Consider the following 15,400-nt stretch of genomic DNA (forward strand, 5'->3'; position numbering starts at 1 on the left):
TCCATATGTGTTCTTTCATAGTTTTGATGTCTTCAGTATTAATCTACAATGTAGAAAATAATTAAAAATAAAGAAAAACCATTGACTGAGAAGGTGTGTCCAAACTTTTACTGGTACTGTATGTAACAAGGCATGCTGCTGCAACCAGTGTTGCTTACTGAAAAAAGTAATATGTCACCCTAATTGGACCGAGTTCTGTCTGGCTACGCTTTGATCTTAGCAATCAGACACATCACATCAAAACCACACAATTAAAATATGTATTTACATATCGTGAGGCTTCAATTCAAAACAGCTTGTTAAAAACATCACTTGATGTTTGTTTCATACAGAAAACAGTATCTGTAGCGCAGAGGAGTGTTCTGACGACCACACACGGGACTAGGAGTCTCTTCACGATCTCTCCGACCCCGCCTCTGACCCCGTCATGACCTTTAGGGGGTGCAGTCAGGGTGTGAGCTTGTGTGCGAGCTGTTCCAGCATGTCCTGTAGTTTCTCCTGGTTGGCAGGAGAGGTCCTGGACGAGGCCAGGGGCAGGTGGGTGGCCACCGCCTTACGGTCTGAGGCATTGTGGGAAAAAACAAAAAACAACATGGCGCAGAGATGAGAGACATCCCGACACAAACTTGGCCAAATGTCTCATGTCTAATACAGTGATTACTTCAAGGAAGGATTCCATATGTACTCAAAATAAGGGGCGAATCGCCAACTCCAACCCCACCATCTTTCTCTCTCTCTCCATCCCTCCATCCCATCCATCCCTCCATCCCCCCCAGTGTGTCCTACCCTGGAAGAAGAGGCCGCTGGGCTGCTGGGCGGCCCCTGCTGACACAGCTAGCCACACCACAGTGTCCGCACCCATGGCCTCCGTTCTCAACTTGTTCTGCATCTTAGCATGGAAGTCAGGCATGGACAACTGGACCGCTAGAGACAGACAGACAGATGAAGAAGAAGAAGAAGAAGAACTGTTTATTTGGCCATGCAATCAATTCTCATCAATTGTTGGAATGTATGTGTACACCCTTGCGTATGTATGGTATGTATGTGCACACCCTTGCGGGTCAGGCATAGACAACTGGACCGCTAGAGACAGACAGACAGACAGATATGAGGGTCAGGCATGGACAACTGGACAGACAGACAGACACACACATTACCAATTTAACACAGCTACAACAATAGACAGACAGACTCCCAGGATAGCTACAAAGACAGACAGACAGACAGACAGACAGACAGACAGACTATGAGTTCGTACCTGGGGTGTCTGCCCAGCCAGGGTGCATGGAGGAGAAGTGGATCTCTTTATGCTGCGACGCCCATCTCTCTGTCAGGATCACCTGCTGTCTCTGTCACACACACACACACACACACACACACACACACACACACACAATATCAGGCTAGGCGTACATTTGGGATAGGTGTACAGAGAGGTGTAAGGGACAGGGCCAGGTTGCAGACACCTCCTTCATCTCCATACTTTGTTCTGAGCATAGGCCATAGTGCCGTCAAACGTCCCCTTCTCCAACTGCAGGTCATCTACGTTCAGCTTCTGTACCAGCATGCCCCCTGACGACACTGTCACCTGGGAGAAGAGGAGGATCAGGACAGTATGGGCTGTGTGTATGTGTGTGAGAGAGAGAGAGAAAAAAAGCGAAAAAAGCTGTGTGTGTGTGTGTGATTAATGTCGTTTATGTGTGTGTGTGTGTGTGATTAATGTCGTTTATGTGTGTGTGTGTGTGTGTTCAGAGAGACTCTGCCATCTGTTTACAGGTAGGCAAGCCATAACCCTAAACCAGGAAGAGATGGTGATAGGTCTCATCTTTGAATAGATGTCCGGTCTCTGTCTGGTAACCCTAGCGACAGAGACACACGGTAGGACTAACTCACCACTCGAGGGTCCTGGGATTTCTTCAAGGCAGGGATCAAAGCTGTGGTTAGGATGTAGGTGCCTGTAGACAGACAAGTAGAGGTGAACTCAGTGAGACAACCGCTTTATGGCTGGGTACAGTCACAAAGATCCCCGGGAAACCAGAACAAAACCTCCCTCAGGAAAATAATGTTTAGGGGATTCAGTTTTCAGGTTATTGCTTGCAATGACATGGTAATACAGCCGGATTGTAATACAATTGTGATACAAGTCAGAATTATATATGAATGTAATAATCATTTCATCAGTGAGTGTTGTGGTGTTTCTTTCCTATGACTACTCCTGTGTCTGTGGATCCTTACCCAGAGTATTTGTAGCAAAGTTCTTCTCTACGCCTTCCTCTGTGAGCTCTCTCTGGTTCACCATACAGCCTGCATTGTTGATCTGGGGGGAGAGAGAGGATCAAAACACACATCACATTAACCCCCCCCCCCAATCCCTAATCGACCCTTGACCCCTATGCACTAGTAGAGATCGTAAAGAATTGGCCATGTTTAATATACTGTGTGGCTACGGTGTGGCTGACCAACGTGTAGGGAACAGGGCTGAGGCCCAACGGATACCTACCAGAACATGTACACTGTGGCTCTGTGTGAAGCTCTCTGCAAACTCCCACACCTGCCTGGCACAGGACATGTCCACGATGTGAACGAACACATTCTGGAGAGGGAGGCAGAGAGAGAGAGACAAAGGTGAGGATGAGCAATGTACAAATTCAGGGAAAGACATTTCACTATTATACCTGACAGTTGGAAAAATCAAGGAAAATTGTGGAAAATTGTGGCCCCAAATTAGCCGCTGGGAATAAGACCTTATGATGGAATGAGGAGTCACTCTTGGTAGCACCTGGCTCAAGGCCCGCCCTCATGAACAATGGTAGCAGTTGAGCATTCTGATTAGGTGTGTTAGACCACATAGCTGACTGACAGCTGCTGTGACCAATCACTCCTCACCTGGTTTTTACTCTGCTCCACAATGTCATCCTTCGCTGCCTCCGCCCGGCCCTTGTTTCTGCACACCAGGTGGACCGTGCCTCCTGAAGGGGGAAATGGAACAAACCTGTCAACCACACCATGTAATCCGACACCATGTAACCTGACACCATGTAACCTGACACCATGTAATCCGACACCATGTAACCTGACACCATGTAACCAGACACTATGTAACCCGACACCATGTAACCAGACACGATCCCTGAATGAAAAAAGATACTAAAAGAAACCTTTAAATCTATTTTTGGAGTGCGGACCAGCTACACACTTTTACAAACAAGTATTTACACTGTGGTAGTGGATGTAAAAAGCACTGCACACCACCAACTGGTCACCGGGGAGGGGGGTTTGGGGGAGGGAAGGCAGGGGGTGGGGGGACTCTATCTAGTCCTTCAGAGTGGTCTGAGGTTATAAACCTTTAAGAGACCTTTAAGTTGCCATTCAACCCACTTTAACACACTCTTATAACCCTGCAGGTAATCATTAACCAGACCTCACGCTGCACCACAATAACATCTCAGGCTTAGTATGTAACAGCACTTATATCACAGATTGATATATACATATGTATATGTGTGTGTGTGTGTGTGTGTGTGTGTGTGTGTGTGTATTTCAATTTGTTTCAGTTGTTCTATAAGTGTGTGAACTGTAAAATTCGGGAATGACTTGATACCTCTTTTTGCTATTTCCTGAGCAGCAGTTTTTCCAATTCCACTGTTGGCTCCGGTGATCACGAACGATCTTCCATTCAGGTTGACATCCAGATCACCCGGATTAAAGTGCTTAGCTGCAGCTTCATAACCGCTTCTGTGGAATACAAGAGCAACCACAAGACCACATGAGTGAAGGCACGGGAGCCCGATACCATGTTAACTAAACGGACAGAGGTTGACAGCTTTCAACATTAAGTTATATTGGATAACATAACAAAACCTTATGTCAGAGTTGAAATAGGGCAGGGTTGTGGGCTGGTTATGGAACAGCGGTAACTGGCTAACTCGGTTACGCAAAACACACCCAGCACCACCGCTGATTATGTTAACGGACCATGACATAAGGCATGAACAGGACATTGTTTCAGGTTTTCTCTCACATTGCCAAATATAACTAACCAGTAAATGTAACCGTTCACCAATAACGTGCGTTGTCTTTATCTAACGACAGTGTCGCATCTGTCAACTGTGAAAATATGCGCTCCAGATGGTATGTAATCCCACTCACATTCCAAGATTTGTGAATAATAACTTGAGTTACAAACTTACAAACACACTCACTTTGTGTATTCTTGAAGTCCTTTAACGAACCAAACGGCATTCCTGTAAAACGACATGAGATGGTTTAATTCAAGACCAGTGTGAGTCGCTGTATATACTGGTTTCACAACAAACTCAGTACATTTCGTATTGGTCGTTCCGCTGTTCAATGGGCGGGGCGAACAATAACGTTGGTGGGGGGGGGGGGGGGGTGAAGGGAGAGCTGCTTGTAACTGTCAGCAGCATTACACGTTAGTAAACAAACAGTATCAACAGTATCACTCCCAAAGAAATGTAGTGAATGATATGCCGTTATAGTTAAGATAAACAGCTGACAATACAGTCCGAAAAAAATAACAATTGATATGGGTAAGTGGGTGCAAAGACAGTAAGTCAACTCTGGATAATGCCGCTGCTAGCCAATCTGCAGTGCTAGCATGTAGGCAAACGGTAAGATGTTATACCCTGAAATAAAGTGAAAGACCTAACATATATGAATGAAAAGGGAATACAGCGCTGAAGCAAACTAGGGTTTTTGAGCTTTATAAATCGTTTTACTCGCACTTAGTATCAGTTGTCAGGATGGCCGAGTGGTCTAAGGCGCCAGACTCAAGGTTATACCTTCCATACCAATGGGATTTCTGGTCTCCGAATGGAGGCGTGGGTTCAAATCCCACTTCTGACAGGATTTTTTTTTCGATGTTGAAATGAATATGAAAACATAACCCGTGATCCTCTGCATAATGGCAATATGGCATGTTATTAAAACAATGCTCAGTTTTAGTTTTGTTCAGTTCGTTACCTACCGTAACTCTCCAACTCCATATATAGTTCGATTTGATGAGAAAAGGGGACTAACATATTCCTAGATTGGATAAATCAAATCATAGTTAAATTTGGTAGCTGAATAATCAAGGACACATTTGATGGCGGTGTTTGTACAGTTGTCAGGATGGCCGAGCGGTCTAAGGCGCCAGACTCAAGGTGAAAAATCCTTCCTGATCAAGGAGAATTCTGGTCTCCGAATGGAGGCGTGGGTTCGAATCCCACTTCTGACAATACTTTTACGTCGTTGAACTTCAGTGTAAGTGTTAGCTGTGTGAACAATGCGGAATTGTAATCTTTCAAACAAGTACAACGGTAGATTGATAATAAATAGAGTATTCAAGACAGAATAACTTTTATAACAGAAAATGCAAACTGCAAGAGTGTCCACCTAACTGCAGTCAGGTGTGGTTATAATAAATGATGAGTGATAACTAGCTTTATAATTCTAACATTGAAATAATCGACTTTTATTGAATATTGAAAATATTCAGTCAGATATGCTTGTTTGTGTGGAATAAGACAAATCAAATTCATTAACTCAAATGTCCAGCAGAGGGAGCCATTTTCTGTATGTTTCAGGCTCTAAGAAAATGTAACTTCAATGAATGCACACCATTTTAATGTTTAGAATAATCTGTATTCAGATTAGAAGAGACAAACACTAATAACAATTTTGTTCGAAAATAAATATGTTTTGTTTTGCATAGAAAATGTGAAAAAAGTCCAACACACCAGCAGATTTATCACACACATATTTCTCACAAAAGCAACAATCCATCACATTGTACAAAACAGTCATTTGTCACATAAATACATGTCGTTGAAATGCTGAAGACAGTCCAAATGTAACACCACTGCTCCGAGATGCTGCTATAGTCAGGCAGGTTGTTTCCAGAGGTGTTTGCGGGATTGGATCCGTGCACATTTAGGACACGCCCCACCTGTGAAACAGGCCTTGTGGAAGCAGGCCTTGCATTCTGACAGGAGAGAGGTGCAGGTGTGATAAGTGTTAGTGTCTGTTGTCTGGGGCACTTGAGAACAGAGGAGAAGACATTTTTCATTGTAACAGCCATGACAAATAACATGCTATTGTTTACATTTGCATTTTTGGCATTTAGCAGACGCCCTTGTACTGGATTGGATTCTATTCTACAAGAAGGCACAATTGTATTCCAATGCATTGTATTTCATTTTATGCTAAAGTTATATTTTATTGCATTGCACTCTATTATATTCTTCAATACAGTCCTGTTGTATTCTATTCTAATTCTACTCATCATCTGCCAAACATAACATTGCTCTGTAAAAAGGTTGTGGACATCTAGTAGAGCTAGTGTGCTGAGTTCTTACTTGGACAGCGTGAGCACGTGTCACTCTGGAAGGGGAAGAGGACATCCTTCTGCCTGCACAACTCACAGAAGAAGCCTCTGGCCAGGCAGATCTGTCCGGGGAGGACGGGGGATGGGGGACGGGGGACGGGCAGGGGGGACAGGGGACAGGCAGGGGTCACATCAGTGCTCAACATGTGTACATTATACTGTTGCAAATTCATGTACAATTCAGTCTACTGTATGTCAGTGTAGGTCAGCGGAGGCTGGTGGAGGTAGAAATCGGAGGACATGCTCATTGAAGTATATGAGGAATGAGGAATGGTATCAAGTGTGTTTGATACGATTCCTCATTCCATTCCATATACTTCAATGAGCCCGTCCTCTGATTTCTACCTCCAAATAAACCCTTGGTAAGTTAAATGTGAAAACTCTTTTGCAGGGTGACACTATAGTCGCAGTAGTGTAGTGTAGTAGTGTAGTAGTGTAGTGTAGTAGTGTAGTAGTGTAGTGCCGTATTGCCTTATGGCACCAAGCACCATGTTAATAAACACTCCTCTTGTTAAATAAACAACAAAACACATTTGTGAAATATGGCCCCAGAGGTGCAATTATCATCACAATATGGCTGATGGTGGTTGGCTGACTGACCTGGCAGCCTTCCACATGGGCGATGGCCAATCGTAATACAGTCCTGGCCAGGGGCACCAGCTGACCACGCTTGACCCTCAGGAGGTCCTCCATGGAGAAGACGTGTGGCTCCTGCGTCAGGTGACCAGGAAGTTGCTCAAACTCACTCAGGATCCTGCGCGTGATGACATCATCATGGAGAGAGTGACAGTGAGATCTTTGGCTAGCCAGCACCATATTTTCACCATTCTGAATCAATCTAAAAGTTTACCCGTCAGATAATCTGCATGCTGCGAGCAGCTTCTTAATGCACAGCAGTTGCTCCTGGAGATCCTAGGGAGGGGAAAATAAAAGTGTTGATGAAATCAATGTGTGTGTGTGTGTGTGTGTGTACATATTTGTGTGTGTGTACAGTCTTTCTGTGTGTGTGTGTGTGTGTGTATACATACGTGTGTGTGTGTGTGTGTGTGTGTGTGTGTGTGTGTGTGTGTGTCAGCGGTCTGGAGCTCTGCAGTGCTCCCTGCTTGGCGCCATGGAAGATTAGGAGAATTAATCAAAGACACAGACACATCATCCACATTCTGTTAGTGACTCTGAAATTCCTCTTCTTCTTTGCACAGACATAAACATTTACCACACACACCTTGAACTTGTCCAGCTCCCGCACCTTGCCGTAGAGGGTCTTGCCAACGCAGGTGAGGTTGAACAGAGGCTGGTGCCAGACTGAGTCCAGCAGCTGCTTAGAGAAGTCGCTGACAGAGTACTTGCCAAAGTCCCATTGGGTCAGAACCCGACCGGGGATCACTGACTCCGCCCCTCCGTGACAGCAGTCACAGAAATACTTGCCCAGGTAGTCACAGTAACGCAGCTTCTTAATGTACCCTGAGAGAGGGAACAGTGTAGCTGTTAGCATTGGGATCAGTATAGTACAGTATAGCAGCTGATGTAGTCTAGAGAGAGCAGTGTGGCTGTTAGCTGTTAGCATTGGGATCAGTATAGTACAGTAAAGCAGCTGATGTAGCCTAGAGGTAAAGAGAACAGTGTAGCCATTAGCATGGAGGTTGGAGGGGTTGATGATGTCATGGAGTTGGTTGCAACTTGCACAGAGCCATGTTCTAATTCTGTGGTTGTTTGGCCTTCAGCGTATTTTGTAAAACCTTCACTTGATTAGAATGAATGAATGAATGAATGAATGAAGGTCTATGATGCAATAAAGGTGGACTGATATTGACCCAATTCGATTACTGCCCATTAGGAAATAAACAGTAAATTAGTGATAGCATTTCTTGGCTTGGCTTTTATAAGGCCTAGAACTGCACAGGCAGACAGAAAGACAGAAAGACAGACAGACAGACAGACAGACAGACAGACAGACAGTTAACTTACTGCGTTCTATCTCGGTTCCACAGCCAGCACAGAGGAAATGTTGAGACGCAACAACCTCGCGTCGTCTGGAGAGAGGGAGACAACAGATCAATTACACACACACACACACACACACACACACACACACACACACACCAATCCAACCACCCACCCACGCATGCACGCACACACACACACACACATCCAACAACCCACCCAGCCACCCACCCACACACACACACACACACACACACACACACCCACACACACACACACACACACACACACACACACACACACACACACACACACACACACACACACACATCCAACAACCCACCCACCCACCCAGCCACCCACACACACACACACACACACACACACACACACACACACACACACACCCTAACGTCCTCCTGACCTGTGGGCGGGGTGTGTGGTGAAGATAATGTGGAAGCGTGGCGGGGCCCAGGTGAATGTTCCTCTCATCCTCGTCCTCAGTTTGATCTCCTCCCTCAGGCCGCTGCTGGTGTCACTCACCATGTCAACCGGGCATGGCAGCTGGGGATTGGACAGAGAGACAGACAGGGCGTTGTCTAATTAGAGTCACATGAGCGGGCGGAGATTCATTCATGTGTGACTATGTTTGATAGATGATTGCTGATACACTTCTTCATAACCAAAGTTAGTAACTGTAATGGCTGTAGTACGCAGACAGAGGACTCAAATGCATGACTCGGGGACAACAACTAGAATCCAAAAGAATAGTCTTTAATTCCAAAAAGCAGGAGTCGGTACACAGGTTGGCAGTTCAAAAAGGCAGGCGGATAATCCGATAAGGAGTAGGCAAAAAGCGCAGTCAGAATAAACTATCAGGGATCATAAACCAGGAAAGCTAAACACTAGGAATAAATGCTGGAACGTATTGACAAAAGTATAAAGACAAACTGGCACAGAGACAGGGGAACACACAGACTAAACACACAGGGGAAGGATGATGAGGAACAGGTGAAGCCAATCAGGGCAGAGTAGACAATCACATGGGGGGGAAACACACAAGGACAGGTAGTGAAGTGTCTGAAACGAGAGACAAGGTGAGGAACACAAAAATAAACAGGAAACAATAAATGAATAACATGAAACAAAGACAAACATAAACTAAGGAACAGGACGAGATGTTACAGTAACCATTGGTAACACTACACAACACACAGTCACATTGAGAGGATGACACACAGAAATGCCTACATGTAGGAGCTAAGACTCACACACACTCACACACACTCACACACTCTCCCTGTATTTTATAAACATCCTAGTAAGATTGTACCACCTCTTTCACAGACTGAGTGCACAAACACATATTTTATTAATGTCCTGTCCATATCTCTACGTGTTCTGTTCTGTTATGAAGGAAATCTGCCTGATAGTTATTAACAAGTGCCTTGCAGCTGTGTGTGTGTGTGTGTGTGTGTGTGTGTGTGTGTGTGTGTGTGTGTGCGAGCAGGGGACATTTTGTAACCACTGTAATTCTCACTTCCTGCAGTGACGTCCTCAAACTCTGCCGACCACGGCGCATCGCTCTCTGTGAGGGAAACCACTGCTTCCTGAATCCCCACACCAGCTGCTGGGCCAGGGCCTCCGCAGAGCAAGGTACCACGGGACAGCGGAAGGAACTGAGGATGGGGGGTATATATAATGATATGTTTGAAGACTGAAAATAAGATAGTGAGTATGTAACTTACGAGTAACACTTAGGTGAATATGCTTAGTTATGCTTTAACATGATGAAATCAGTAGAGGCTTGTGGAGGTAGAAATTGGAGGACGGGCTCATTGTAATACATGGAACGTGTTTCATACCATTCCTCATTCCGTTACATGCATTACAATGAGCCTGTGCTCTGATTTCTACCTCCACCAGCCTCCCCTGGGTGGAATAGCTGTTGAGCTGGGTTAATGGTGCAATGGTTGGTTGTTTGTTTTTCGTACCTTTTTAAGGACATGTAAGAACCTCTGCTTATCACTCCACAGTCTGCAGGTCAAACAGGTGGAACGACATTAGTAACAACATTCTAAACAACTCAACACAACATCACTTCCTATCCACTGATACATCTCTCGCTCTCTCTCTCTCTCGGAGGAGGAGGAGGAGAGAGGAGCACATTTTAGTTTAAACCCATTGTGTTGACTTCAGGGGAGGTTGGTGGTGGCAGAAATCAGAGGACGGGCTCATAGTAATGCATGGAATGAAATGAGGAATGGTATCATTCCTGATTCCATTCCATGCGTTACAATGAGCCCGTTCTCTGATTTCTGCCTCCATCAGCTTCCACTGTTTGACTTCATATCCTTCTAGAATACTATAGAATATTCCAGAACACCCTCCTCCAATCATCCCATGTGTCTCTCACCTTCAAACCCACTGTCAGTGGAAACCGAAGAGAGAGTCTTCGGAGGGTGGGGGTCAGCTTTGGCCCCTAGGATCTCCCCTAAGCCCCCTGTGTGTGTGTGGTGCTCCACATCCTCCAGCCCCCTCGTCTGACCAGCGCCCTCCTCCCGCTCCGCTGTGTGCTGTCCCAGGGTCTCTGACTGCTCCTCCAGACCCCCCATGTCTGCATGGTGGTCCATGTCCGCCCCAGAGCCCTCCTCTCCCAGGCACACGGTCCACTTCACCCCCTCCAGGATCTCCAGGACCATGTCCACCACGATGAAGTGAGCGTTCTCCTACACCAGAAGGAACACACATTAGGGCGTGTAGACCTCAATTCACCTACACTCTTAGAAAAAAAGGTGCTAGTTAGTACCAAAAAGGGTTCTTCAGTTGTCCCTTTTTGGCCTTTTGGGTTCTGTGTCGAACCCTTTCCACAGAGAGTTCTAAATGGAACCCAAAAGGGGTCAGTCAAGCACACACACACACACACACACACACACACACACACACACACACACACACACACACACAACACACACACACACACACACACACACACACACACACACACACAAACACACACACACACAAACAGAATGTGAATGTGATCCGTGAATCATGATCTGGAGCCGTGTGTGTGTGTGTAAGTGTGTGTGTGCGTGTGTGTGCGTGTGCGTGTGCGTGTGCGTGTGTGATAGAAATATCACTCACCATGTCCAGGTCACAGCTGGTCTTGAAGATGTCCGCTGAGCCATGTGTTATATCACTGGACTGCTTGTCCTTGACAGGTACTGAAAACATAAACATGAGTGTGTTTATGTGTAATAAACAGGTATAATAGTGTAACAACACTGTATCTACACTCTTATTACCCCATGTTATTACATCGGTTCTAGATTCACTATGATGTAGAACAGGAGAGAAACGGTTACCTGATTGTGGGTGGGCCTCAGAACTGCAGCGGATTCTAAGCCCCTCCCTCTGCTCCTGGCCAAGCTCCTCCCCCTGCTCCTGGTTGGGCTCCTGGTGACCCCTGAAGGGGAGGTGGAGCAAGCTGGTCAGTCGGCGGTTCGGATTGGCCGAGAGGGAGCGTGGTTTGTCGAGCTGGGGGGACGGAGGACTGTGATTGGAAGAGACGCAGTGTGGCTGGGGGAACGGACAAGTGTGATTTGTCCGATCACTGTCCTTTGTCATCCGATCCACACTGGGAACTGATGCACAGTGACAGGGGGTAGAAGACTCCTCCTTAGTCTTGCCAGCGAGACCCTGAGCAGACCAGACTATTAACCCTGGCCTCACTCTGCCAGCTAACCCCCCTGGTACCCGTGCTGGGGGCTGGCGTAGCCTCTGAGGGTTCTTAGTACTAGGGGGAGAAGGAGAGACAGGAGGGTCCCTGGTGGTAAAGGACTTGCGTGGCCCTAGAGAGACGTCCATGGTTGGGGGAGAAGGAGAGACAGGAAGGTCCTCAGTGGCAATAGGGGACTGGTATAACCCCAGAGATCTGTCCATCGCTGGGGAAGAAGGAGAGACAGGAGGGTCCCTGGTGGTAAAGGACTCGCGTGGCCCTAGAGACATGTCCATGGTTGGGGGAGACGGAGAGACAGACAGAGAGGACGGAGACGGAGAGACAGACAGAGAGGACGGAGACGGAGAAACAGACAGCCCCATGTCTCCATGCCATGACTGGGGCTTCCTCCTACGGGAGATGACTGGACTGCTGCGAGGCAGGTAAAAGTGCTCTTCCTCTGGGTGCAGTAGAGACACATCCAGCCTGTCAGACACAACCCCTGGGTCTTCATGGCCGTCGTTTGGTCCTTCATCATCGTGATCCTCCTCCTCATCATCATCTTCCTCTTCCTCTTCCTCTTCCTCATATAAGTTCACACACCAGCTGGCATAGTTAGGCCTCGGGAGAGCCAGCTGTAAAGGGAAAGAGAGAGAGAGGGAGAGAGAGAAGGGAGAAGGAGAGGAAGATAGAGAGAGAGGGAGGGAGGGAGGGAGGGGGAAAGAGCGAGAGGGAGCAAAAGGGAGGTTGGAGGTGAGGGAGAGAGGTGAGAGAGGGAGGGAGAGAAAGAGAAAGACAGACAGGTAGGAGGGGAGGGAGATTGAAACAGAGAGTGAGGAAGAGAGAGAGAGAGAGAGAGAGAGAGAGAGAGGGAATTCCCAGTGATCACAGCTTGCCCGACAGCTCTTGTTTCCTGAATCAAATCAATCAAAGCACCAAACTGAAACCTTGTAGTTTTTACCAAATTGAAGACACATTACAGTAAGAGAATTCCACACAGTTGAATATTGTCCTGCTGCTACTGACATATGCAAAGTAATATGCAGATATGAGTCCTATACACAACAGGACCTAACTGAGAATGGCTTAGGCCTCCATGGTGGCTTGAGTCTACATTCCAACATCTGACATTCCAAGTTCATTTGACGGTGGAGAGAACCGCTCGTAGCTGTCTGAGTCAGGCGTCACAGGACCAAATGCAGTGGTAAGCTATTATCTCCATACACACTAGCTACAATGAAAGGTTGCTGTACATAGTCATCTTTAAACAGCCAGTTCCCTATTGTGAAAGATGTGTTAGTATATGAACACTGACCTTTCTGACACCCTGAGGGTCCATGCAGCTAGTTAGCTGTTTGATGTTCAAGTGTCTCGGTCCCAGACGTCCAGTTCACTGCTGGAGGTATTCATGGAACTCCAGATCTGTACACACCCTTTAGAATGAGTCCAAACATAGACAGAAACTATCTCAGTGAATGATTGATAATACCATGACATCATTGGGATCATTAAGATAATCAGCATATCAGTGGGTGTGCCGTATACAGATGGGGAGGCTGGTGGAGGTAGAAATCGGAGGACGGGTTCATTGTAAGGCGTGGAATAGAATGAGGTGTGTTTGATAACGTGTGTTTGATATTCCATCCATAACGCATTCCATGCATTACAATGAGCCCGTCCTCCAATTTCTACCGCCACCAGCCTCCCCTGATATACAGATGGTTTACAAGTAGTGTAGGAACTATCAAGACTCAAGTTGACAAAATAAGCACCTGTGGTAAGAAGTACTGAACCCCTGTCATTCAGCAATGAGTGTTCACTAATTTGATAGAATATAATATAATTTGACAGATTCTGAATGTGCGACATGTGCCCTTGACAATGAGCACAGAACATGGGTCCCTGTGTCCCATTTAGAAGCTTTGAAACATATTATTCAATCATTAGAAAACTTGTAAAGTCACTCACCATTTTGTGTGATTTCAATCGAGGAAGGAAATTGCTGAATGCCTCTCAGTCATCTCACAACTGTTGTTTTGCTAAAAGTGTGAACATCTTGAGCAAGGGGGTGGTTGCATATAATCAGGACTTCCTGTATTTAAATGTTAGGTTGCAGTTTCAGTGGTGAAAAAGCACTGTTCACACCAACCGCAAGAGGACTCTATATGGGATAACACATGATAATGTGACATGATCAAGGGAGGCTGGTGGAGGTAGAAATCGGAGGCTCATTGTAATGCATGGAATGGAATGAGGCATGGTATCAAACACACGTATTTCATACCATTCCTCATTCCATTCCATGCATTACAATGAGCCCTTCCTACAATTTTTACCTCCACCCCCAGCCTTCCCTGACATTTTATCAATGGTCAATCATAAAATTGGGGACAACTGTAGGTATCAAAAATATTCTAGTCCTGAACAAGTGAGCTTAGTTTTATGAAATTAATAAGAAATTATTTAAAGTTGTGGTGAATTATGTTGACACTAGATGGTGTCTTTGTTACTCTAGACTCTTAGTAACTACACATTTTACTGTATCAATACAACAGCGTACATACAAGTCCTATTCATATGCCAAATGCTGGAATAATCTAAACACATTACAGTTGGTTGTGTTGGTGGTGCTCGGGCAATTTCAAATGTTAATTGAGGACCTCTTTGGTGAAGGATGTGATTGTTTCTGTTGATATAACATATAATGTTGTGGTTGAATATGATGTATTGATTTCTGTATTTTATTGTATTTTTGTATGTGTTGTTTTGAAATTGTATTAATATTGTGGACAGGGTGCACCTGCAAAATAGGCTTTGGTCTCAGTGTGCTTATCCTGTATAAATGATGATTAAATGAAAAATAAATTCCCAAAATGTCTTCCATCAATTCGGCCACACAGAACATCAACATCTTGACAGAAGTGGGGTTCGAACCCACGCCTCCATTCAGTGACTTGGAAATACTTTCCAAGAAGGACTTATACCTTGAGTCTCGTGCCATTGACCACTCTGTTTGATGAAGACACTAAAACCTGACTGTCACACCAGCACACAGATGAGGAAACATACATTTACAAGTTTGCAGACCAGAATACTCCTATCTAAGAAGATCTTTCACTTTAAGTCTGGTGCCTGAGACCACCCTGACAACTGTACATGTCACCGCCGTGAGCAGAAGAAGACACTAAACCTCATCATGAGAGCATCATTCCAAAACACATCCCCTACACTTTGGTCCCAAGCAACTTACAGTACAGTGAGCGTAGAAACTTTGCTTTCACTCGGCTCTACCAACTGAATCACAAAACATTGTCAGAAGTGGGGTTCGAACCCACGCCTCTATTCAGAGA

The 15,400-nt window shown here is 45.7% G+C and overlaps 2 protein-coding genes across 2 annotated transcripts; both read right to left on the reverse strand.

Moving 5' to 3' along the window:
• Positions 1 to 93: 93 nt before the first annotated feature.
• On the reverse strand, positions 94 to 4,277 carry dhrs12 (dehydrogenase/reductase (SDR family) member 12). The gene is made up of 10 exons (XM_083681920.1): positions 4,203 to 4,277; positions 3,602 to 3,735; positions 2,887 to 2,969; positions 2,501 to 2,593; positions 2,236 to 2,317; positions 1,894 to 1,955; positions 1,484 to 1,588; positions 1,259 to 1,349; positions 787 to 924; positions 94 to 560 (listed from the first exon to the last, which is right to left on the reverse strand). Exons 1-10 carry the CDS (start codon positions 4,256 to 4,258, stop codon positions 448 to 450), a joined length of 957 nt encoding a protein of 318 aa, XP_083538046.1. The 5' UTR covers positions 4,259 to 4,277; the 3' UTR covers positions 94 to 447.
• Positions 4,278 to 5,611: 1,334 nt separating this feature from the next.
• Positions 5,612 to 13,487, reverse strand: rubcnl (rubicon like autophagy enhancer). The gene is made up of 13 exons (XM_083681672.1): positions 13,366 to 13,487; positions 11,698 to 12,685; positions 11,477 to 11,556; positions 10,746 to 11,058; positions 10,324 to 10,366; positions 9,870 to 10,008; positions 8,754 to 8,893; positions 8,354 to 8,418; positions 7,611 to 7,849; positions 7,239 to 7,300; positions 6,989 to 7,142; positions 6,360 to 6,450; positions 5,612 to 5,986 (listed from the first exon to the last, which is right to left on the reverse strand). The coding sequence occupies exons 1-13, from the start codon at positions 13,387 to 13,389 to the stop codon at positions 5,886 to 5,888; spliced, it is 2,439 nt and encodes an 812-aa protein (XP_083537798.1). The 5' UTR covers positions 13,390 to 13,487; the 3' UTR covers positions 5,612 to 5,885.
• Between the last annotated feature and the right edge of the window lie 1,913 nt (positions 13,488 to 15,400).

This window comes from Argentina silus (genome assembly GCF_951799395.1).
Source record: "Argentina silus genome assembly, chromosome: 12".
In the NCBI taxonomy this organism is placed as follows: domain Eukaryota; kingdom Metazoa; phylum Chordata; class Actinopteri; order Argentiniformes; family Argentinidae; genus Argentina; species Argentina silus.

What these genes read in the sequence shown, in the direction of transcription:
- dhrs12 (XM_083681920.1), bottom strand. Translation starts at nt 4,258, where the DNA reads ATGTCGTTTTACAGGAATGCCGTTTGGTTCGTTAAAGGACTTCAAGAA. An exon ending in TCAGGAAATAGCAAAAAGAG is followed by an intron (nt 2,970 to 3,601) that starts GTATCAAGTCAT and finishes TTCCCCCTTCAG; the next exon opens with GAGGCACGGTCCACCTGGTG. An exon ending in CAGCGGCCTCTTCTTCCAGG is followed by an intron (nt 561 to 786) that starts GTAGGACACACT and finishes ACAATGCCTCAG; the next exon opens with ACCGTAAGGCGGTGGCCACC.
- rubcnl (XM_083681672.1), bottom strand. Translation starts at nt 13,389, where the DNA reads ATGGACCCTCAGGGTGTCAGAAAG. An exon ending in CACTGACAGTGGGTTTGAAG is followed by an intron (nt 10,367 to 10,745) that starts GTGAGAGACACA and finishes TTTGACCTGCAG; the next exon opens with ACTGTGGAGTGATAAGCAGA. An exon ending in ACCACACACCCCGCCCACAG is followed by an intron (nt 8,419 to 8,753) that starts GTCAGGAGGACG and finishes CCCTCTCTCCAG; the next exon opens with ACGACGCGAGGTTGTTGCGT.